At 42.6% G+C, this 25,889-nt stretch overlaps 1 protein-coding gene across 2 annotated transcripts in view; it reads left to right on the top strand.

The window, feature by feature from the left end:
- The window catches only part of STK4 (serine/threonine kinase 4), an 80,155-nt gene that overhangs the window by 38,072 nt on the left and 16,194 nt on the right, over nt 1–25,889 (top strand). For both annotated transcript variants that reach the window (XM_077335485.1, XM_077335484.1), the window contains exon 10: nt 3,395–3,546. In XM_077335485.1, the coding sequence (XP_077191600.1) occupies nt 3,395–3,546 (152 nt within the window). The remainder of the gene's footprint in view (nt 1–3,394; nt 3,547–25,889) is intronic.

Below are 25,889 nucleotides of genomic sequence, written 5' to 3'. Positions count from 1 at the left end.
GATGGTGCACAGTGAGGGCTATTAAGACGCAAGATGCAATCCCTGGTACATTAAAATTGCTTGTCCTTTTCCCCAGGATTAATGGCTGGTTTTCCATTGTTATATTTCTATTTAATTTTAGGCACTGTATACATCCTTGCAAACAATACACACACACAGACCTGGTAGTTGTATATGATTCTTGGTGTTGTATTGTCAAATTATCTGGCCTTTCCCCTTCATTAGAATCCAACTCGGTTGCATGCTTCTGAGGAGTACAGAATATATCTCTAAGAACTGCTAGAATTTCATTTACATTGAAGCAATAAGTGGCAGAATTAAAAATACAACAAAATACATCTGGTGGTAGAAATAAGCAGTGCAATTGCTAGAGTGTGGAATTGCAATATGAAAAAACAGTGTTTTTTATATTGTTAACCATCAATCCCACTGAATAGTTAGTTATACTAAACAGATAATTGGTCCATCTAGTCCAGAAATGGCTCTGGCTTTTAAAGGTTCCAGGCAAGAATTTCTCTCAGAAACTGAGCCATCCACCCCTGCCTTCCATGTGCATTTCACTACTGAGTAGAAAATACTGTGACATTGTTGTGGTGAAGGGGTCAGCCATTGCAACAACTTTATACTGAATCAATAGATGCAGAAGTTAAGATATTTGGAATTAGCTCATTTTAAATGATTTGTCAATTTGTAGTTTCTTCCCCTTGAATAAATTGCCTGAGTCAATGCATGGATTGGCCTTAAATTGGCTTCTTACAATAGCTCTTTGAGCTGGCATGGCCATTGTGTATAAAAGCCTTCTGATGCATCTGGTTGTTTCAAAATATTAACTTTTTGCTCTGAATGTAATTTCATATGTTCAGAAGGGAGCTTGGCATGGTTAGTTTGGAGGCTCTGGTTTCAGGGGAGAAGTTGGTATTTTGACAACTAGTTTGCATACATTGATTAGTTGATTTGATTTTGCAGAGCAGAATCATTGTAGGCAAGGGGAATATTAGGATTTTATGCACTAGTTAACAGATACTGCTTTTTGCTGAGAATTCTCTTGGTAAATAAGCTCAGAACATTTGCATGTAAAGTTTTTTTGTAATATAGTCTGCAAACATTAAATTGTTACCTCTGTGAGCTCTGTACGTGCTGAGATGGCTTATGAGAAATACATACATTGGTTCCCTGAAGATCTGCAAATAATCTAAGCAAATTCTAGTTCCATTGTCTTGGGATTCATGTAAAACTCAATGCTTTTTGTAAACATGGCAGCTTAGGAGAGCCCCAACACCATGTGCTGGCAGGAAGCTTCTTTGGTGCCATGTGTATCTTCCTTGCAAGTGTGTTTTTTTTAAAGTTACCATTGTCAAAATTTAGCACAAGTTTAAACAACTTCAGCATGAAGCTTCATTCCAGCAAAGCAATACACACTACTTCATGTAAGCCATTCTCATAACAACACTTGTCAGATATCAAGACCAAGAGCTTATTAATTTTTAAAAACATTTATAGTTGTTGGGAGGACAAGCAAGTGAAACTATAACACAGATATGCATTTTCTGGGAACGGCACCCTCAAATTATTATATGTTGTTGGTCTTTTAAGGACCTCTTTGTTCTGTTTTGCATCAGATAAATGTTTGATTAATGATTAGCTTTTGAATCTACTGTGGGAATAGCTTCCAGTATTTTGCTGCTGCTTCTGAGAATTCCATGGGTGCAGCCTGATATCATCCATTGAGGTCTGTTGAGCATTCTATCCAAGATGTAGATTAAGGAGTTTTATGACCTAAAAGACCCTGGGCTCCATTTTTTGTTTTTTGAAAATCCAGCCCGATCAAGAGTTCTGTGAAACTTGAAAGCTTGTATACTGCTTTATGTTTTTCAGTCTTAATGAAAAATATTGCATGACTTTGTGTGTGTACAGCAGTGTGGTCGTTTTTTTTTTTTAACGCATTATGTGAATTGTTTACATGCAGCACGTTATAGGCAATGTGGCATCATTCATACATGTGATAAGTGCATCTTAAATAAAGAAAACATAAACGCATCAGGTGGGTGACAGTTGCTTGCTGTTTGCTCTGTTGAAAAACTCTGTATGTGAGTACGTTCATTGTCAAGGCAACTTTGTTATTTCTCTTGTTCCTGCCCTGTTGTGAACAATGCATCAGAACAACTTGAGAAAGCCAATGAGATTAAAAACCCATTAAAATATAAAGTACTACCCAAAATGAAGCGAGAGGATGCTTCTGGGAAATCGTCAGGCTTTTGAATTTTTAGTTTCCTGGATAAGAGAGCTGTAGGAGAGCATTCACAAGTGAGCTTAAATGCAGTTTGTTCCATTCAAGTCACAGATAATATGAGTAACCGAGAGAAAGAAGAAAGTTGTAATCTACCTCAAGATAAAACTGTCCTTCACATAGTGACATCCATGGCTACGGTTTCAGATTCCATTGTGATATTGGATTGGATGGTAGGGATCAGTGGCAGTTCACTCGAAAACTTGTACAGAGCTTGAACACAGACGAGAGATTACAAGTTTTCCTTAAACATCCCCTGCTCTCTAAATGGCCTTGCAAGTACTGTAGCACTGGTATTAAGTCTACTTGATCAACCATTTATATTACAGAGAAGCATGCTATGCTGTGAATTAGTTAAAACTTCCATTGATCAAGGACAGTCTCAGGTGGGGACCAGTATAATTACCTCATCTTAGAAAGGTATAGTGATGATTGCTGTTTCAGTATGTCAGTGATCCATAAGGTAGAAGGAAGTACAACTAAACACAATGGGTAATTGATTTATGGAACTTCCTCCCATGAGATGCGGTGATAGCCACTGGCTTTGATGGATTTTTAATGGGTTTGGATTTGTTTACCAATTATTAGCTTTGATAGCCAGTTGGGTCCTCAAAGTTCAGAGTCTCTATTACACTGATTGTCAGATGCTGGAGAGCGGTGAGCTGGTGATGGCTGTCCTCTAGCCCAAGGGTAGTCAACCTGTGGTCCTCCAGATGTCCGTGGACTACAATTCCCATGAGCCCCTGCCAGCGTTTGCTGGCAGGGGGCTCATGGGAATTGTAGTCCATGAACATCTGGAGAACCACAGGTTGGCTACCCCCGCTCTAGCCTATGGCATCTCATTGGCTGCTGTTAGGATGCTGAACTAGATGTGCCACTGGTCTGATCCAGCATATTGTGCCACTACCCTCAGGAACAGCCAACCCCCCCATCCCAGGAGTAAGTTTTTATTTAAAACCTTTAAAAACATTTGTGTTCTACCTAGCAGTTTTTAAATGGATGGGTCCATTGCCAGTTGTTAACAGTGATGAAGAAAGCAACTGGTTTGTAGGATAGTCTGCCTTTTAGTTGATAAAGATGATAACTTATATTTAAACATGTTTATAGGGAGAGATGAAACAATGGAGTCCGTCAGACCCTCTTTCCTGGACTATTTTGAACAAAAAGAAAAGGAGAATCAGAGAAACAACTTTGGAAGGCATGTGAATGAAAGACATTGCTCAGAATGGAGGGTGCCTCAGGATGGTGATTATGAATTTGTAAGTAGAAGCTTTCATTGCTTTTCCTCTTGAATCATGTTAATATCAATAATAACAATGATGGACAGGTATTGTATTGACTTACAACCCCTTTTTGGTGGATGTAGAAAAAAAAGCACAAAAATGCCAAAGAGTTGGGACCAATACAGCTAATTTCTCTTGTACAGATTTCCATTGACTCCCCCTCTCCCAACCCCTTATGAATGACACAATAACAAGTACTGAGGGCTCCTTCTTCTGGCCACGTCTTGCTTGTGAACAAGATAAATGAGAACACTGAACAAGCAAATAGGTATAGGTAAAGGTATCCCCTGTGCAAGCACCGAGTCATGTCTGACCCTTGGGGTGACGCCCTCTAGCGTTTTCATGGCAGACTCAATACGGAGTGGTTTGCCAGTGCCTTCCCCAGTCATTACCGTCTACCCCCCAGCAAGCTGTGTACTCATTTTACCGACCTCGGAAGGATGGAAGGCTGAGTCAATCTTGAGCCGGCTGCTGGAATCGAACTCCCAGCCTCATGGGTAAAACTTTCAGACTGCATGTCTGCTGCCTTACTACTCTGTGCCATAAAAGGCTCTGAACAAGAAAATAATGGTGTCCAACTAGCAGAAAAAAGACTAGCAGAAAAAAGACTAGCAGAAAAAAGACTAGCAGAAAAAGGTTCTAGGAACAAGTGCTACTCATTATTTTGGTGGCATCTTCACCTGTGCATTGAGCTTTGGAAAACCTCAACCTCTGATTTAGCCCCACTGTGACCCTTGCATGACTTGTAAGAGCTGCTGCGTCAATGTTAATTTAAACGTTTCTCTTTTGCTGTGGACAGCAATGCTAATGTTTATTGGTCGAAATAAGATGATAGTGACGATCCCTCGTTGAGCATAAGACTATGCCCGAACAGGTGCTCCTGTGAGCTCTGCCTCGCCCTGAATGTTATCTTTCGAAAACAGGGTAGCTGTATTTTTTCCGAGTGGCCCTGCTGCTGTCCTTCCTTCTTAAATATATGCATGGATAAGTGATTTGAAAACATGTGTTGACAGAATTCAAGCAGCCGAGTTCAATGTTGAAAGAATTTTGGCATTTTAGATGGGGAGGGGATACATTTGTTTGTGTATGCAGTTATAAAAATCAATCATGGATTGTGCCTAACTGCTTGTGCCTAACTGTCCATATCCTTATTTGCTGTGCCTTTGTCTCTAATGAAAGTCTCTACCTAGTCCCCTAACCTCCACAGAGATGTGTACACAGCGACGGTAATTTATAATGTAGAATGCGTTTGGGAAAGGAAGGCACCCCAGTGCATTTTGTGCACATGATGAGCATCTGTTGGCCACTGTGTGTCTGCTTTCTCTTCTCCGTTACTGCAGAAGCACATTTAGTGTGGAGATTGTGAGCTTGAAGCATGAAATAGCCTTATTGGCAAACTTAATGTTTTGTGTCACTTTCATGTCGCTGTTTGAACTTTTTTTTTTTTAATCAAACTTTTCCCGAACCCCTGCTTATAGGCCAAAAAAAGTCACAGTAATATATGCTGAAATCTGAGAGATAATAACAACATCTGAATGCAGCAACCATTACTAGAGCTTATTTTATAGAGCTTTTGCATTAGATCTGTTGTTGGATTCCTGACTCTTAAAGTTAGATCTCTCTTAGTATAACCTAAGTTGTAAAATACCTTCATAAAGGCCCATTATGCACAGCCGCCGAAACGGCGATTTCGGGTCACATGGAAAACGCGGAGGGGGAAGACACGACGCACACCGGTTATGCACGGGGCGGGGCGCGATGGCAGCAAAACCCAGAGTAACCGATTATGCACGCGGCGATCCGGGCACTGCTTCTGGTTGCGCCCCGGTCACCCGGAAGCTGTGCTTTCTTCCACGTTTCGCGAACACGGCTTTTTCGGCGGCATGCACCGAAGCTGCGGCCGGTTGCAGCCAGCACCGTGCGTTATCGGTGATTTTAGTTGCCGCCATTCCACCCCGAATGTGCGCTAAAACCCCCATGCATAATGGGTCAAAGTCAGGCACAAACTGCTCCATCTTTCATGAGTTTCCTTTTTTTTTAAATCAACAGTTGGGAAATATATGCAGTTCCGTTTTAAATCCTTTTGCAAATATCTGTCCCCAACATAATTACCTGCAGAACTTGCTTCTCTATTTTGAATGCCTATGTTTGTGGTTTTCAAACCATAACAGTGCAGTTACACAAATATCACACTTGGAAGAGATGCAGAGATGCTGAAACGTTTAGCTGAATGTCTGTGGATAAAATGCAGGGATAAAATTGTCTGTATATTTTGAGAGTAAGAGTATGTTCATTCCCATAGGGAGGCTATTTGGAAACTCATAAAATCAAGCTCATAAAATTAATCAAATTAGAGCTCAGCCGCTGAAAGAGCTTATCCCCCATGCAGTTGCTGCAGAGGGTTTTCCAATAGCAAAGAATAGAGTTTTGTCTTTTGCCTTCCTCTTTAGCGTGAGGCACCATACCTGGTGGAGGGGGGCAGGGGACAAATGTGACAAGCATTTCACATGTCCTGTTTAGCAACCCCCAATACTGAAGGGTATCTCAGAAGTTGTGTTAGGAGAAGAAGAGACTGGAAAGACAGAAGTCTGGTACAAGGCTTCCGTAGCTGCCAGTCTCCTGTACCATCCAGACAAAGACAGAAGGGAAACAGATATTGACAAGATCTCTCTGTGTATAGGTGTGATGGACCAGAGACTGCCCTGCCCTCAAAAGGTAAAACAGTCAAATAGATTTTTTGCACCTGAGCAAGCAGGAGCTCTGCCCCAGCATCCAGGGAAGGGCAGAATGTTGGAGGAAGTTAGTTTGGGTCTGCCTCCGCAAAGAGCAGACCAGCTAAAAGGTAGCTGTGTATGGTAACATGGCAGAGTAGTTCAACACTACCTCAGGAAGAGAATAGAGTACCCCGCTGTGAGGTTCTGCCTCTGGTGAGGAGCAGACCTGGTACTGTTTAGTCTGACTCTTGGGAAAGGGCTAGTGGGTTGGGTGGAATTCTGGGTGTGTTTGTAAAAGAAGCTACCTTGTACAGGGGTAGTCAAACTGCAGCCCTCCAGATGTCCATGGACTGGGAATTGTAGTCCATGGACATCTGGAGGGCTGCAGTTTGGTTACCGCTGATTGTAGATAGGCAGTGAAAGCCTGTCTGTAACCTCAAGCATTAAAGGGAATTCAAATCATGACCTGACGTTAGTTTATGTACCTCGTCCAGGTTTCTCCTGGGATTTTCTGGAGAGCTGTGCTGCTGAACTGCTCTTTAAAAAAAAAAAACAACTTGTGCATAAATCTTTTTTGGTATTCTTAGACAACACTTACCTCAAGAGATCTCAGCGTTCTTCTTACTTATCACAAAACATACCTCACGATAGTAAACCTAAAGCCATTGGTCATTATGGGTGCAGGGCTGGTGTCAGGCTACCCTGAGTAGGGGCATTTGCCAAAGCCCATCACCACTGACCCTCACACACCTCCTCTGCTACCTGTCTGTATCCATACTCCCAGCTGCCTGGAGTCATTGAGGAAGGGATATGGGTGGTTCATATTGATGGCACTCCTGGTGTCAGTGGATACAATGGCCAGTGCTGTCAGGGCAAAGGTGTGTTGGTAGTGCAGTAATCTGAGCATGGGCAGGGGGACAGCTTACAAGCAAGAGGAGGATGTATGGGCAGATAGACTCTTGTTTTAGTTTGCTGTTTGATTCCTGCATCATGAGGTAGATATCTTTGGAAGACCTTAACTTGAACAGTGGCTCAAGAACCGGAACACTTACGATATTCACATGTGTCATCTGGTATAGGCTAGTGGTCTTGGGACTCTTGGATCACAGAGTCCTATCTGTTGGGTTGTGAAGAGCGATAGAATGGCTGTGTTTTTGTCTGCCTTTTGGAAAGACCTGCTGGGAACGGGAGCAAAGTTGCTGTGCCTCATGCTTCTTTGCATAGATGCTGAGAAGAGCAGCAGGGCAGCAAAATGAGGGGAGGTATAAGGGGAGCATGAGGAAGAAGGAATCTTCTTTCCCAATGAGGGACCCCTCATTTTGCTGCCCTGCAAAATGGCAGACAAGCAGTCCCTTAGATATGCTGGGCCCAATGACATCATAATCCTGGTTCCTTCTTCCTGTCACATGATTTTGATGTCATGCGACTTCCTTATATCTGTTTGAAACTTAGCCTACTGGTGTAGATGGCATTCAGATAGAGCAGAGCACTTACATGCAAATTCTCTAGATTGTCTTGTACAGGACTTGTGCAACAGCATTTGAAGTAATCAAGTCAACAGTGCATGTAATTAATCATGTATTACAGATTTAAATAAGTTATGTTGCCCTTTCTGTTCTGAAATACTTCTGATACATTGTTGGCCTCTCAGTCCGAAAGCACTGGGTATTGAAACTTTGTTTTTACGACACGAAGAGTTGTGTTTACTAGACTTTTTAGCTTTTAAAAACATCCTTAAGTTAATGAAGTCCCTTTTCCAATTTAATTTATGTGTCTCAGCTGAGAAACGTTCTGAAAGAAGGCCCGGAGGTTAAAATGTTATTTGGCATAGATTTGTCCAAGATTGTCATGGAAATTTGTGTGCTCAAATTCTCTACTGCAGTTCATAGCCTGCTTGTGTAAACATAAATATAAATGATGCCTCATAATGTTTGCTTTGGGGTTTAAGGCAGTTTTATGGCTAATTGAATGTTCATTGTCTTCCCTCACCTTGACTGTATATGCATCTTTAATGTGTCTCAGTATTGCAAGCTGGAGCCTCTTGATAGAAGAAGATGAAAATAACTGGCGTTATCATCATCATATATAATAATGGTGCGGGGGGGGGGATAAGGCATATCAAAGTAAACCCTTGGTAAACGCCAGGCTTTCAAAAGCTATGAGAAGTTATAAAGTTTCAGGTCTGACCCCTGGCACCTGTATAAGCAGTCTGCATCTATACAGATGTCTTTGGGAATTAAAAACAGGAAACATTTTACGTTGTCAAAGCAATGCAAAATGGTGTGTGACAATGACCATTTTGCCACAAGTTATCTGTTCAGGGTTGCTGTGGATTTGTGTGAGTGTGTGTGTGTGTGTGTGTGTGTGGAGATCTGAGAGAAGGGAATCACATGATCCAGTGTTTCTTTTCATCCCTTTTCTCTAAAGCAGTGGTTCCCAACCTTTTTATCACCGGGGACCGGTCAACGCTTGACAATTTTACTGAGGCCCGGGGGCGGGGGGTAGTCTTTTGCCGAGGGACGTCTCCACCACCTGAGCCCCTGCTCTGCTTGCTTTTCTGTCTGTGCCCCTGACTTCCCGCTGCCCACTCGGGGTGCTGCCAGCAGCAGCTGCGTAATGCCATGCCGAAGGGGGAGCCCCAGCCATGGCAGCCGCCGGAGAGCACCAAGGGTGAGCCAGCGGCAGAGTGGCAGGGCAGCCCCCGAGGCAGCAGCCAGGAAGGAGAACGAGGAGGAGCCGTGGCCCGGTATCAACAGATCTACGGACCGGTACCGGTCTCCGGACCGGGGGTTTGGGAACCGCTGCTCTAAAGTATCATGGTACATTCATGCACTTTCCAGGGTTTCTTTGGCTTTTATCTAAGCTTTCTCAAACCTATTTTTTTCTGTGAAAGATAGTGAAAAATCAGCATAAGGCCTGGATGGCTACTGTATGGGTGGAAACACTGGATTTTCCTGTCCATTTTCCTTGACCCTGACCCCCATGGCAGCCATTTCCCCCGCCCACTGATACGATGATTTTTAATTTTAAAACTACATTACACTACAGTATTGTTCTATCAACAGGGTAACAATATAACAGGTTCTTTGAATTCCCAGCTTCAATTTTGTTTGTTTTTTAATAAGGTCCCAGTGGCTAGCCTATTTCCTTGGGGAGGGATAAAGGGAAAGGCATATCTTCACAGTGGAAGAGGCTACAGGCTTAACTTTTTTTAGAAATAAAAGCTGGCAATTAAGAGAACTTTACATTTATTGTTGTGACATATTGGTACAAAAATATTCTGAAACTCCAGAGGCCCAGGGGAACTGGTGAAAGGAAAATGCTGGGGAAATTGCCATAGTCTGGAAGGAAGTAGTAAGGAAGAAGGGGAGGGATTTAAATCATAGGAGGGGAGATTGACAAGAGGGGAATCCATTTGAAAGGAAAGTTGGTAGCTGGGTGTGAGGGTGGAAAGAACAGGAAGGTAGATGGTGGGAGATGGAGTGCCAGAGATGAGGGGAGTATGGGCCAAAGTGGAAGGAAGTGGGCATTTCCTTCTCCCAAGAGTACTTGCAGATCTACCACTTGAATCTACTTTTGGAGGTAGAAATGTCTGCTGGGGCTGATCAGGTTACCTCTTGGGGCCCCTGAGGATGATTGAAAATATGGAAGTTTCCACGCTCTTTTGGTCATCCTAAAACAATCCAGAATACTTTGTTACAGATCCCCACTTGCTTTCATTTAGTCTGCAGGTATTGTACGAGCATGCAAGATGATTCATTTTAAGTACTCATTTCTTACTTATCTTTAGAAAAGTAACTTGTTCTATATAAATGGAGTTGTTGCAGATACTCTACAACTTGAGATGTTCTAAGGATGCCTTTTTTTGTTATCCAGCAGCTGTGTCCCTGATGCTAAAGAATACAATGAAAATAGTCGCTTCTTTTCAGGAGCTTCCCTCTTTCATTTGCATATTACAGTGTCCGCTTGGGGTATATTTGTCCTTGCTCTTGTTGTGCATCTCTCTCTCATCAATAAGTAGCACTGGCCGACAGCATTTCTTTTTTAAAAGGTAGTGAAAAGCCCCCTGTACAGCCATTGTTTCTGCCACACTGGAAATGATACACTCCGTAACTGTACAGGTTTCTAGCTCAAGACAGCTACTATGGCTTGTTACAGTGGATATCCAGGCAGTCAGATCACCTACCTCTGCAGAAATGCTCCAGCGGATCCAAGCCACTATCTGTGAAGGTGTAGTTGTGAATAAATTCCACTGAGTCCTGAACAGCTATTAATTCTATAGTCCCTTTGTGCCAGCACAGTAATATTTGATTCATTTAACACACTGAATTTTCCTTGAGTAGCAGTGTGACACTTTCCTTGTTTTCCTACTTTGAGCTGTTTTTTTGCAGGGATCCCCTGTCACATAAGAATAAAGCAGCTCTTTTTTTCTGCTGATAAAATTCCTTGGTCTGCCATAACACTATATTAAGTATCTCTTCCTCTGGAAGGACCTTCACAAATCAAAGTAAATGGTTTCCCCCATTAATTATAGTGTTTTCTTTTGCATGCTTTGTTGGCTAAGTTTATAAAGTTTTATTTCCACTATAACCAGTACCCACTTTAACTATCAATTCCCAGTATGCAGTGGAGCCAGGCAAAGCTTATTAGCAAGGACATTCAATGCCTTCATGCTTGTTCTCCCACTTTCCAGTGCTGGCACATGTTGATTCTTGCATAGCCTGCTCAGGAGAATGTTAATGGCCCTGCCAGTAGAACAGAGGAAGCATCTATTACCCTCTTTGGAAATTATTTATAGTGAGGAACTGCAGGAGGCCAAGTGATTTATTGCATATTGATCAGTGAAAGCAAGCTCTGCTTTACAATGACTGCTGTGACTGTTACAAGCTTTTGTGCCGGCCTCGTTTGTCTTATGTGCCTCTCCTCCCTATAGCTTATTTTTCTCTCTTCTGAACACTGACATCGGATTGCATTTTGGTGACCTAAATTTGATAACTTATTCCTTCAGTGCCTTCTTTCTTTGTTGGAGATTGGTTCCATCAGCGCCTTCCACCACCCTCTGTCAAGCAGCATGTATTTTTAATCTTTATTTTTTTAAAAAAATGCTGTGCCCAGATGCTAGACATAAGTCATTGGAGCACTGTGAGGTCCATTTGGGTAGAGCATTACTGACTACGGAGATGAAGAGCTGTTTTTTTTTTTGTACCCTGCTTTTTACTACCCAAAGAACTTTCAAAGTGGCTTACAATCACCTACCCTTCCTCACCCCACAACAGCCACCATGCTTGGGATACTCTGCTGAAAGAACAGAAACAATTAATGTACTTGTTAGTGATCTTGTTGACTTGGCTGTAAAGAAAACTCCCCATGAGGTCCAAAGTCAAAGGAGATCTCTCTCCAGGCTCCTCAAAATCATTGAAGGTGATTACCAAAACCTTGTTTCTCACAGAGACTCAGGGATGCTTGATGATTAAATGGACATTTAGGTGGTCTCATGTGAAGCATGAAACATGAAGAGCAGTCCTTTAGATAGTGGATATTATGATGGATATAGCGATGATCCATCCATCTGGAAGTGGGATAAATCCTGCATACGTTCTTCTGTTCAGCATGTAGCATGGTAATGTGCGAGACTTCTCTATACTTGCTGTATGTACACACTGTGGGAAGCCATGATAGGCCATAGATTTCCAGTGTGTTCCATGCGTCTGCTGGTCGTCCCCCCTCCCCCCAGATGCCCCCTCCCATGACTGAACAGTTTGACCTCCCCAAGGATTTGTCCATGTTATTCTGTTAAAATACTGTTCTGGTTGACATGTTATGATTGTTATTTGACATACTGTTATAATATTCTATGTAACTATTCTGCGACGTTCTATGTAAACCGCCCAGAGCCGTATGGAAGGGCGGTATAAAAATCCAATCCAAACAAATAAATAAAACAAAGATTACATCCCAGCCTCCTTAGGCATGGGTAATTGTACCAGCTGTTAAAGGTAAAGGTAAAGGTATCCCCTGTGCAAGCACCGAGTCATGTCTGACCCTTGGGGTGACGCCCTCCAGCGTTTTCATGGCAGACTCAATACGGGGTGGTTTGCCAGTGCCTTCCCCAGTCATTACCGTTTACCCCCCAGCAAGTTGGGTACTCATTTTACCGACCTCGGAAGGATGGAAGGCTGAGTCAACCTTGAGCCGGCTGCTGGGATTGAACCCCCAGCCTCATGGGCAAAGCTTTCAGACGGCTGCCTTACCACTCTGCGCCACAAGAGGCTCAATACCAGCTGTTATCTAGTCACAAATATTGGTGTATTATGCTGCCTGAGTCTGCAGATGTGGAACAGAATCTTCAAGGGTTCTCTCAGTGCTTGTCTGCATATTCAAGAGCTAACATATTGGGTAAAAAGTCCTTCCAGGCAGCATGCCAATGAGTCTCAGGTGCTGAGGAACGGGGAAGGAAATGATTGGTTGTTTGGTGACCCAGAGCACTAGACTTAGATGGGCATTTGATTTAACCCAGTATGGCAGTTCTTTTGTTGTTAGGCTCTGTTGGGGAAGTAGGCGATTATTTTGGAGGGTTTAATTTTGAAGTATGCAAGTGTGACTATGGGCAAGTCCCTCTGCTGGGGAGCTTAGGGGAAAAGTAAATAACTCTCTGTGCTTTCTGTTTTTCTGTTCCTGAGCCTTTGTGTAATGGGATTGCTCAAGAATTCTGCTACTCTTCAATCTTCAGATGTTTTGTTTCCTAGGGAAAAAAAGTGTCCATTAAAGTGGTGCATTCCTTTGGCGCACTGAATGTTTTATGACTAAAATCCTGCACTTTTACTGAATCTGAAGGGATTTTTCTGTCCAGAAATTTCTCCATGTTTTCCATTGGCAAACTGTAAGAAGAGAAAGTGTAGCTTAAATAGCCAAACTTCACCCCTTTGAACATCATTCTTTTAGTACATTTCCTTGAATCCATGAGTATCTGAGGAGCTTCATATTTGAAACTAGAGTTGGATTGACCTCTCAACAGTAGTTAATTTTAAATGATCCTGTTTTAGGTAGGGCAGTGATATTTTACACTGACTATTCTATCCTGGATCCTTCCGTTTTATGATTTTGGGATTTGGGAAACTGGCAAAATAAAAACAAAACATGAAAATATGCCGTGATGAAATTTGGAGTATAGAATTAGATTTCTTTCCATTTTATTGTTTGTTGGCTTTACTATTTCATGTCGTTAGCAGCTTTTTACTTCCTCTTGGCTAGTGATACTCAGTGGCTTGACAGACATGTGTGGCTCTTCAATGAACCACCTGTGGCTCTTCTGAGTCCTGTTTCCCAATGTGGTATCTGCCCTATGTTTGAGGAGACTTGACGAGGCCCTTGGCTGGCGGAGCTTGCGATTATGCCTGTAGTTCCTATTGTGATATAGCCACAGAGAGATTAATGGATGAACATCAAGCCTCATGAGGTGTAGACCTCATGCAAGGTAAGTGTGGCTTTTTGGGGTTGATGCTAGTTGCAAATGTGGCCCTCCACAAGTTGTACCACTGCTCTAGGCTGTACAATCAGAGTCCAGTAACACCTTTAAGACCAACAAAGATTTATTCAGGACATGAGCATTCAAGTGCAAGCACTCTTCGTCAGACTATGTTATCCTGCACAAATGATATTTGTGCTTAAAGAAAAAGATGAAAAGATATGCTATTTATAGCCAAGAATAGCAGATTTCTGCAAATACAAATTGTATGTACCGTAATTCATCTAGGCGGGTTTGCTTTGTTTTTACTGAATTTTGAGGGAGAAGCACCTTAGTCAACGTAACTCCTATACAGCCACCCTGGAATCTGAGATACTGTTTTATTTTTATTTTATTTATTTTATTTTTTATTTATTTTATTTATTTTATTTATTTTATTTATTTTATTTATTTTATTTATTTTATTTATTTTATTTATTTTATTTATTTTATTTATTTTATTTATATGCCGCCCTCCCCTGAGGCTTGTGTTCCACACCCTTTCAAAATGTCTTTACAACTATGAGAGCTAGAAAATTGATATCATGAAATGAGCGCTTTTTTTCCCTTAGCAAAACCTGAGCTTCGTATCTATTCTAATTCCTAGGTCAGGTTTTACTAGGTCAAGCTTCTTTTTCCCAAGGGCATCATAACCTTGGATGGTTGTGGCAGTGATAGGGCAAGTTCTCTACCAAACTCCCTCCCGATGCAGAAGTGGGGTTTTTGGGACATTATGGTAGACTCCCTATACAGATTCATATCTGCTTCAAATTCTGACATGCATCACATTTCTCATATGTGCACACGGCACATCTTATGAGATCTGAATTCCATTGTAACTCACAATGGGAACATGTCACTTTGGATTTAGAAAAATTATTTCTGCCAGTATTTGAAATTGGAAAAGGACAGATATCTTGAGGTTTGAATTGTTTTTAATATCTACCACAGAAGATGATTTCCACTCTCTTCTACCCCACCTCACTGAGCACAGAAGCCCCACTTCCATGAGTTGAGCCCATCATTCATAAGCGTACCTTTTCCCAATCTGACACTGATCTGATTTGTAAAGTTTTCTATATTTCGTGTTTGCATTAAAGCCATGCTTGTGTGAGTAAGCTGTTCCTTTGGTATCTAAGATTCTTTTTTTAAAAAGTAAACTATTTTGGTTTTTAAAACTGCTGATCCTGAAAGAGAATGGCACTTAAAATGTACTCGACTCTCCCTCTGTTTGTATGGGCAAGTTAGTTGAATCCAGCTAACATTAAGCACGCATGCTATGTGCATAGGCCAGTGGGTTGTTAATTCGATATATGCCCTTGACCTTTTGAGGCTAATAAGACAGAGAGAGAAAGAAAGAATGATGAGAAACTGGAATGAGAGGGCAAAGATGCATCCCGTCACTTGTGAGATTCTTTAAAAAGATGTTTTGAAAAGTGCCAGATAAATCTTGGGAAGCCTGGTTCCAAGATCTGGCAGTGACTTTTGTGGACTCTGAAATGACACTGGCTATTACTGGCCCCCAATTAAGTAGTGTCATTGAGTAACAGTGTCATGTAGATACTGTGCAGCTTCAGAATTGGAACTTTATTCCAAATAATGACAGCAGCATTTTACTTGACCTTCCACTGGGAGGTTGAATATAGAATCTGAACCTGGATTTTTCAAGTCTATCCATATACTATGCAGCTTGTTGAATGGCAAGCGTATTTTGTACTTTTAAAATACCCATTTAATATTCTTGAAGTGTTCTTAGTCACATGCGAACATTCATGGTTTTGCACGGAAGCATTAGTATCATGTCTGAAAACAAACCAGACAGTCTCTTTCCTGGAGATAGGGCCCCACAGTTTGAAAGGCATAATACCGATTGTTGGGGAGGTGGTCTCACAAGTCCCCTTTTGCTCAGTGGGGTATGAGTGGAAATGTAGCCATTCCTGATTTCCTGCCTTATAAGGCTTCCTTTCTCCACACTCCCAGTTACTCCACCTTTATTCTGATGCCCCTGCCACAAGCTAGTCAATTTCTAGGCATCATCTGTTTACCTGGCTTTGTTGCTTAGAGGTTCTTCACCAGTGGCCTCAGCCATGCATTTTTATGATAGAATCAGAGTTAAGATGGAGACAACTTTGAGTGGCTTGAAGTCAGATGGAAACTAAGCAGCTACAGAGAGGACCATGAGAGCTTCCTTTGAATGGCTGCCTGATGGAGCTTCTTCCTTGGGTTCAAGAGTTTTATCAACTTTCTCCTGCCTACTCCCTGTAAACTTTCTATTCTCTTCCTGCTTGTAGGAAGGGTTCCTTCTATACTTAGGCCTCCTATATAGCAAAGGTAGGACTCTGACTTGGATGTGACCCATATAGCTATTGTCCTTCTGTTGCATTTCTGCAGTACACAGGCAGCCCATCCCGAGGGCTGTTTGCAAAGGGAAAGGGGCAATCAAGGTTTCCTTGTACACAGCTGCAGTAGTTTGCCCAGTATCACTGGAACTCATTGATCTCATATATTTACATTTTTTATTTTAAAAGGTAGTTCTTACAGATGAAAAGGTCTTGGAGCATCTCAGGATGATTTTTTCCAAGGGTAGCCATCTTGGTTTCTTTAGAACAGTTAGAGTCCAGTAGCATCCTAGGTAGAGACCAACATCATATAAGTCAAGGCTCCCTTAATCAGATGAATTTAATTTTTTCATTTGCCCTTGATTGTAGTCTTAATTGATTTTTTAAAAAAACTGGTAGAATGTCTTGGAATCCAGATGACTCCTTTCATCTGTCACTCTGAGGATGAAATGATGGTGGCTAAGCCATGGAAGGAGGGAGGGAGACCTCTGGATTCAACATTTTCCTCCACAGATTATCTCTCTCTTCTTCTTTTTTTGGCAGTTCCTTGCAGTTTCCTACTGGCTTCTGCTATTTTACATATATTCTTACTATGTAGGAAAAGACATAAACTGTAAAGGCCAGAGAACCTTCAGTTTTGAGCCACTAAAAATCTTTTTTCCAGTTCAGTTCCGGATTTCACTTTCTAAGGTTTCACCAGGAAGTAGCACACTTGTACATGTCTTCACAACAGCTGATTGTTTATGTGTAATTAATGAAAGCTGTACATATTCATGGCCTTCAGAGCCTACAAAGTTGATTTATCTGTCAGACTCTTAAGGCCTACTTATTGAAATCTGGGAAAGGACTAATCATTTGAAAAGGAGAAAATGACGGTCTTGAAACTGTAGAACTCTCCCACTCCGTAAGCATATTCAGCTCTAGTCAATGCCTAAAGGAGGGGAGAAACTAATATTTTCTGTTGGTCCTGAGAAATTGACCTTTGCGAATCTTGTAATTCAGTTTCAGGAGGAAGGGGAAGAGAGAGTGACCTTGATGGTTTATTAGATTATGCCATCAGAGACATTTGTTTTTAAATCTTTAAAAGATTGAAATGCTTGTAGCTCTGTGTACTAGAACAAAACAGGGGAGACACCTTGACATTTCCTTCCTTTCAATCATGTGGACAGAATTAAAGATGTTTGCAGAAATTAAGCAAGAAGTGTAGCTTTGCAGGGCTACAAGTGAATTGTCAGCAGTCCAAACTCATTGTGCCCGTAAGATTGCTTTGAACACCTAATTAACTTTTAACCCTGTTAGCTCATTGAAAGTCTCACATGAAGCTGCCTAATATTGAGGTCAGACCACTGGATCATCCCACTATTGGCTATTCTGATTGGCATTGGCTCTGTGGTCTTTCTCATCCTCTACTGCCCAGGATCTTTAAACTAGAGAAAATCCTGAGATTTTCTGCATGTGATCTACTGTTAAGTCCCAACCCCTTATGCAGACGCTACAAGACTAAAACTAGCTCATATTAATTTCAGGCAAGTGCCCTGTGAGCAGAGTTATATGCACACCAGCAATAAAACCCATTGCATGAAAAAAATACAGTGGCCTCTAGAAAACTGTTATTGGCTCTTTAATTTTTTAATGAAACATTCAAATACAGAACGTTGAGATGTCTGCAGGTTGATCATCCTCGCAGGGCAAGAAATGTGTGTTCCCTTCTCTGTGTTGGCCTATGTTGTTTATAGTCTTTTTGATTGTTCTGGTTTTAGAGTTTATGGGGTTTTTATGTTGTTATTAGGTTGTAATCATCCATTACGTAATACCACACGTATTTGGGATTATATTGATAGGGATATATGTAGATATATCAACAAAAGAGATGGAACGCTTTGGCTGGTTAGTGATGCCCTGTTTTCTTGGTGCTCAGGACACCACAGTAGGAGGGTTTCTGGAGTTCTAGTCCACTAGTGGACCTCCTGATGGCACCTGGGATATGTTCACTGTGTGACACAGTGTTGGAGGGATGGGCTATTGACCTGATCCAGCATGGCTTCTCTTATGTTCTTCTCATCTGCAGGTGTGTTGAGATTATACCTGATCATGCTTGTTAGCTGCTCAAGCCAGCTTTTAAAAGGCACTGGAATAAATCTTCACTTTAGGGTACTTACTGATGAATAAAGAACAATGATTCTGTTTACTTCAGCTACATTAATTGGCCCTCACTGGCAGAGTGTTCTCTCCCTTTTGGCAGCACACCGCCAGGGAGGACCAATCAGGTAGGGAGTGAGTTGCCTGCCTGTAATTTGAACTGATTGTCCCTCATTGGTAGAATGCAATTTGAACTGATTAGCCCTTATTGGCAGTACATGCAATTTGAACTGATTGGCCCTCATTGGCAGAGTGTAATTTGAACTGAGAGCTCTCTCCCTGTTGGTTGCACACCCTGAGGGTGGGCCATTCAGGTAGGGGGTGAGTTGTCTGCACACAACTTGAACATTTTAAGGTTAATGATGGATATGGGAGTGCTGTGGCTACCCCCCCCCAAAAAAAAAAAAACGTGGATGCCACTGAGTACAGAATTCAGTGTCTTGAGAAGCTTGTATTTTATTTTTAAAAATCAAGTATTAATCCTTATGCTGTGAACATCATGGTGCCCAATCTATGGGCAGTACCACTTGGAATCTTAGAAGTCAGAGAACAGTCCAAATTAGATTTCCAGTAGCTGAGGAGAGGACTGCAGAGTCCCATGTTGCTCCTTTCCTCTCCACATAATGAACAAACCCAAAGTAAACTATACAGTGTGTATCAGTAATTATGTATATTCGCTCAATTTGTGTAGGGTACCCAATCCAACATATGTTTTGTGTATGCAGCCTATGGCATGTACACCTTTGTGTTTGAAGGGGATGTAAAGCCCCACACATTATGTGGGCAATCTGCTAGCACTTCCAAGGTGTGTTAAACCCATTATGATTTCTCATAATTGCTTCTGGGTGAAATTTCGATGCTGTTTCACATGATTATCTCTTCTCATTACTGACAAGCACTGTAGGAGAAAGCATTCCCGTACGTCTCTCCTTTTCAAGGATTTAAGTTTGGCTAAGTAGAATTTTTCAGTTCAGCGGAGATAGTCGGGGATTCTCACATCGCCGATTCACAATGGTGAGGTTTTCTCCACTTTGTTTCTCCTTCTTCCTCCTCTCTCCGTGTGGGTGTCCGATTTGCATAATCATGTAGATGGCGTTCTCCAACCCATATGGTGAATATACAAATCTCCTTAATCCAGATACTACAATTCCTGTGTTGTGATAGGCTTGCAGGAGTCTGTTGCAAGTCCAATAAATACATCTCTGCAGGAAGAAGGGGAAAACAAAAACAAAATTTGAAATGCAGCTAGAGCAAAAAATATCAGATTGCTCAGAAGGTAATAAATCACTATTTTTTTTTATCAAATTGATTCTCATTTTATTCTGCCATCCCCTTCTCTGAGCCCAGCAGATCTCAAGCAGTATCCGAGACCTGCTAAGTGTTCCTCCACAGCACTCCCCATTGCTGTCTCATCCTGCGGTTTCTGTGACTCAGAACTGCTGCTTGGTCAGCCTCTGAGCTTTGCCTGGAGAAGAGGGGTGTGATGGTAAACAAGTGTGTGTGTGTGGAAACAGTTTGCCTCCTTCCTAGTAGAGGTGTATAGGGAGAGCATTTCAGCATAAGTTTGAACAAGCGGGGAGAGTTACAGAATAGAATGCCATCTTTTTATTGCAATAATGGGTATTTTGGGGGGGGTTATGTGATTTTATTGCGATTTTATATTTTATTGTGAACCGCCGTGAGACCTTTTGGCGAACGGCGGTATATAAATCCAACTATAAATAAATCAATAAATCAAAGGTTGAAAAAGCATGACCTTAGCTACTAATAGAAAACCCCTAATATGTTTTAATTGTTGTGTTGGCGTGCATTTGAACTGAGGCCCTCATTGCTTTAATGATGTGTGCTTTTTGTTAAGATGTGTAGTGGTTAGGAGAGCTGACTTCTAACCTGATGAGCCGGGTTTGATTCCCCACTCCTCCACATGCAGCCAGCTGGATGACCTTAGGTTCGCCATAGCCCTGATAAAGCTGTTCTGAGCAAGCAGTAATATCAGGGCTCTCTCAGCCTCACCTACCTGACAGGGTGTCTGTTGTGGGGAGAGGAAAGGGAAGGTGACTGTAAGTCGCTTTAAGACTCCTTCTGGAAGAGAAAAGTAGCATATAAGAACCAACTCTTTTTCAGTAATATCAGGGCTCTCTCAGCCTCACTTTCCTCACAGGGTGTCTATTGTGGGGAGAGGAAAGATTAGGGGATTATAAGCCACTTTGGGACTCCTTCGGGTAGAGAAAAGCGGCATATAAGAACCAACCTTCTTCAGTAATATCAGGGCTCTCTCAGCCTCACTTACCTCACAGGGTGTCTATTGTGGGGAGAGGAAAGGGAAGGGGATTATAAGACGCTTTGAGACTCCTTCTAGAAGAGAAAAGCAGCATATAAGAACAAAATCTTCTTTAATTTACTAGCTGCCTTGGTGGCCCTTCTGAAGGCAGAAAGGTGGGGTATAAATTTTGCAAAATAAATGAAATATTGAATGAATTGGTGGTAGTTAGGTCATTGATGACCAGTGTCTTTCACAAATGTGCCATGAGTGAAGTGAAGTGAAAAACAAGAGGATTAGATCTTCACCTGCCCTCCCCCCCCTCCCCCAAATCTCTTTGCCATGTTATTCTTGGGGATTCCATACCTCTCAGATAGCATTTTTGGAGCCGGTTTCTGTGGCATGGGGAATGCTTGGGGGAGGGGAGCCGGTTTTACCAGCTTCTTCACAATCTTTTGCACTGCATTTGACCAGTCAATATGCAGTACTCCCACCATGCTTTCTATAGGTTTGTTTTCTGTGCGCTAGAAACCCAGGAGCCTCCCTCAAGAGCAGGGCAGGACTGCAGACCTGGCTCTGACATAGTCAGTTTTGTCCTGCTGGTGCCACAGTTGGCCACCTGTGAACCAGACAAAACACTTTTAAGAAGCCTTTTGGGAAGCAAAGCTTGTACGTCAATCACTTTTATAGATTCTGGGTGTCGTGAAAGGACTTCCCCCTCATGGGGACTAAATTGTCCAGTAACAAAGGTGAGGTCATTTCTATCAATTCCCTCTTCTTGCTGCAGATCCCCATGTTGACCCTTAAACCATTCTTACAGGTCTCCTGATGCCCCGGTGCAGCATCATGAGGGTATCACTGGGCTGGGTGCGGGGGAGGATAGTTCTGTTCCACTCATGGAAGTGCCTTCCACTGGGAGTAAACTTCATCTGGATCCATGGAGTGTAATTTTCTTCCCTCCCCGTTCCCTGTCATGCCACTTCAAATCCTGCTCCTGGAAGTATTCCCTCTCCTCCAAGGACACAATTGAGGGAGGCTGCAGGTTGCTTTGGGGGGAGAAAGTTGAGCAAGTCACATTCCACCAGGAGAACTTGCACTTGTGGAAATGCTGCACCGGATCCAACCCAATATAATTTATTACCTAGAAGATACTGCCAAATCTACCCTTTCAGTTATTACATTCCAAATGTGCAGTGCTGCTTATTTACAAGGCATCTTGGGAAAATTCTAGAATGGGAAACAAAATTAAGCAATCATTAACAAGCTGTTTCAAGCTGCCAAAGACATATTAATTGCTACTATGGTTTTGTTTACGAGCCAGTGTAAAATCTGGACTTATCTTCACAGCCTCCCCTGTTTTGGAGTGCACAGGCAGAGTAGCTTTGAATGGGGCCAAAGAGACTCGCTACTGAAAGCAGGATTTATGGAGCCGGCATATTCTTTTGCTCCTTCTGCCCGCTCCTGGCATTGCTTGCGACCATCAATCCAGGTTAAAAGCTGGGCTCTGAAAGTTAGTTCTGTGTTCATTTTAACTCTGGTGGTAAAGGTTATGCAAAATTCTGAAACTAGAGGGAGGGAAGAGCAGGGAAGACGAAAATTGAGGGTCCCGCAGCTCAACTTCTGCCCCTAAATCCTTATGCATCTGAACCCCACCCCCAATATGTAGGAAATAGATATCCAGCTTGGTGTAGTGGTTAGGAGGACGGACTTCTAATATGGTGAGCTGGGTTTGATTCCCCTCACCTTCTCCACATGCAGCCAGCTGGGTGACCTTGGGCTTGCCACAGCACTGATAAAGCTGTTCCTGACCGAGCAGTAATGTCAGGGCTCTCCCAGCCTCACCCACCCCACAGGATGTCTGTTGTGGGGAAAGGGAAGGTGACTGTAAGCCGCTTTGAGCCTCCCTCTGGTAGAGAAAATCGGCCTATAAGAACCAACTCTACTTATCCTCTACAGAAAACTCCCACTTGTTCTCAGCCAACCATAAAAGCGAAACCTGTCACATATCTTAAGCCTGCTTTCTCTCCTACGGCCCTCCATGTTCAGTCTGCTTCCTGATGTGTAAAAAATCCCTCAAGTTTGTCTTCAATTTGGTGAATTGGAGCAGAGTAGTCTTTCTCTTCCTCCTTAAACATTTTTATTTGGGAGCAAAAATATACAACACATGCAACTGTTACCAAGTCCTTTGCATCCTGCTGCCCACAATGTCTCTTAAGCTAGCAATCTGCCTAAATAATTAAGTTGCATTAAAAGCAGAAGCTTGTGCTACGACTTCTATTTTTCAAATCCTCTGAAAGATTAATATCTGTGGTATAGACTTACAGGAATTTCAACACGGTCAGCAGTTCATACCTTTGCAGTTTTCTCCCTCCAACCCTGTACATTTTTTCTGTCTTTTCAGAATGTCTAAAACCTTTAAGCCAGGGATGGGCAAACTGTGGCCCTCGAGATGTCCACGGACTACAATTCCCATGAGCCCCTGCCTGCTGGCAGGGATTCATGGGAATTGCAGTCCATGGACATCTCGAGGGCCACAGTTTGCCCACCCCTCCTATAAGCTATGGTGCTTATAATTTTAGTATTGTGTAGTGGCTGGTCTATGTTATGTCAGATTTTGAGTTGGCATGATATAGTGCAGGGGTAGTCAAACTGCGGCTCTCCAGATGTCCATGGACTACAGTTCCCAGGAGCCCTTCCCAGCATTCGCCAGCGAGGGCCGCAGTTTGACTACCCCTGATATAGTGGATGGTCATTTCATTGTATTTAATAATTGCTCCAGAGATCGGAATTCAAAAGGATTCATAAATTGGGTAACAGATCAGTCTGGAGCAATTGCTTGCAAGTTTCCCACTCCGATAAACCCCACCCTGGCCAACAAATCCTCTTTCCAGGGCATATTCTGTATAATACTTCAGTTTATCGTAAGTACCGTCTTAGCTGTTACGATAGATAACATACCTGCCACTATTTGTGGCAGAGAGGTTATGTAACACAGAGGAATAAGCCATCTTTCAGAGATTTGTCGATCATTGTTAATCTCTTTAAGGTCCCATAGATTATCTTCTACCCTACAGATCATATCTAGAACAGGGGTAGTCAAACTGCGGCCCTCCAGATGTCCATGGACTACAATTCCCATGAGCCCCTGCCAGCATTTGCTGGCAGGGGCTCATGGGAATTGTAGTCCATGGACATCTGGAGGGCCGCAGTTTGACTACACCTGCTCTAGAAAGCATGGATCTAGAATGAGAAATGTTTTGGGCCTGTTTTGCTTATAAGATAGCTACTAAGCCCAGCTTCCATATATAAAGGAGGAGTCAGTGCTATCTTCAGAGCTTTTCCTTACCTATAATGTTGTTGGAAGATGCAGTGTGGAAAGAAGAACTGGGTTGTTTTATACCCTGCTTTTCACTATCCAAAGGAGTCTCACAGAGGCTTAAAAACACCTTTCCCTTCCTCTCCCGACATCAGACAGCCAGTGAGTTAGGTTTGGCTGAGAGAACTCTTAAGAGAACTGCTCTGTGAGATCAGCTCTTAGAGAACTGTGATTAGCCCAAGGTCACCCAGCTGGCTGCATGTGTAGGTGTGGGGAATCAAACCCAGTTCTCCAGATTAGAGTCCACTGCTCTTTGACCACTACACCATGCTGGCTCTCAAAGAAGAAGGGAAGTAGGGTATTGGATGGTGTCCGGAGAATGTGAAGGACTAGATCAAGGCAGGGTTGTCTGTGAAAGAGAGAGGCCAAACAAAGGCTTGAGAAGGATAGATGGTAGCTGCCAAGGGTAGCAAGTGAAAATGTGAAGACCCAGTTCATACATCTTTTATTTTAAAGAGAACTTGAGTGTATTGACTGCAGAAGTCTCTTGGAGCCAAGGTTATTGAAGCAGAGGTGGTGCTTGTAATCTTGCACACAGAATAACTTCCATCCCAAGGGGATATCCAAGCACTTAGTAAACTATTTATAGGAATTTTCTTGCCAGCTATTGGAAATTTAGCTACTTTGGGGGTCAGATGTGACCATTTCTTGCTGCTCGATCCCTATTGATTGCTGTATATGGAAAACCTGGACAAATTGTGATATTAATTTCTTGGATAGGGTTCCAACATTTTGCTTGCTGAAGATGTGAAGCTGAAGACAAGCAGGTATTGTAGATGTTAACTGGAAAAATCTGGGTCCTTTTACCCCCCTTTAACTTTGTTGAAAGATATTGAGGGCTTTTCTGCACACAATAAATATAGTGAAATGCTTACCTAATGTAGGTGTTATATTCTGGCGGCTCCACATGACGTTGCCTACATCCAATGTCTGGCCAGCTGACAACTCGCTACATCCTCCATTTTAAAGCGTGAGTTGGAGAATCGCATAAAGTGGATTCACCAGCCTAAAAAGCACTTGTGACCAGAGAGCAACCAGCAGAAGGAAGGTATGGAAGTTGTAACACAAAGCATGCCTCTCAAGCCCCCCCCCAAAAAAAATCAGGAACAATATTTAATTTATAAATGTATCAAAGGACTCGTGTTCCCCAACCTTTTTATTACTGGGGACCGGTCAGCACTTGACAATTTTACTGAGGCCCGGGGGGGGGGTAGTCTTTGGCCGAGGCACGTTACCGCCCCCTGAGCCCCTGCTCCACTTGCTTTCCCACCAGCGCCCCTGACTTCCCGCCACCCACTGGGGGGCGCTGCCAGCAGCAGCTGGGGAGGACGAGGACGAGGACAAGCCACGGCCTGGTACCAACTGAACCACAGACCAGCACCAGTCCCCGGACCAGGGGGTGAGGACCACTGGGCTAGATAACAGGAAAATTTTTTTCACAATCAGCATAGTTCAGCAGTGGAATAAGCTGCCTAAGGAGGTAGTGAGCTCCCCCTCACTGGCAGTCTTCAATCAAAGGTTGGATACACACTTTTCTTGGATGCTTTGGGCTGATCCTGCGTTGAGCAGGGGGTTGGACTAGATGGCCTGTGTGGCCCTTTCCAACTCTGTGATTCTGCAAAGTAATCAGGCCCCTCCCTCCTTTTTCCCTCTGATTTTCCACCTTCCAATTGGATATCGTTCCAGCAGTGACTTATGTTAATGTTGATAGATGCTTTTAATTCACTTAATTATCATTTTAAAGCATGTTGATTATTGTTTTGTTATTCATTGTAAGCTTGTTGTTCGTGACCCCGAGTCCAAGAGGGGGCGGTATGTAAACCAATTTATAAATAAATACAAATTCTAAGGGCTGGTTAGATCTCTGCATCTTCTGTGATGTAAGCAAATTATCAGTTTTTCCACCAGAACAAATCAAGCCCATCTTGCAATTTCCCTTATTGAATGTAAATGGGTCAATCAGTATTAAAAGGTTCTTGCCAGTGAG

This window comes from Paroedura picta, chromosome 4, assembly GCF_049243985.1.
Source record: "Paroedura picta isolate Pp20150507F chromosome 4, Ppicta_v3.0, whole genome shotgun sequence".
NCBI lineage: Eukaryota > Metazoa > Chordata > Lepidosauria > Squamata > Gekkonidae > Paroedura > Paroedura picta.
Note: the sequence above shows the minus strand (reverse complement) of the source record. Positions and strands in the feature narration are given on the sequence as shown.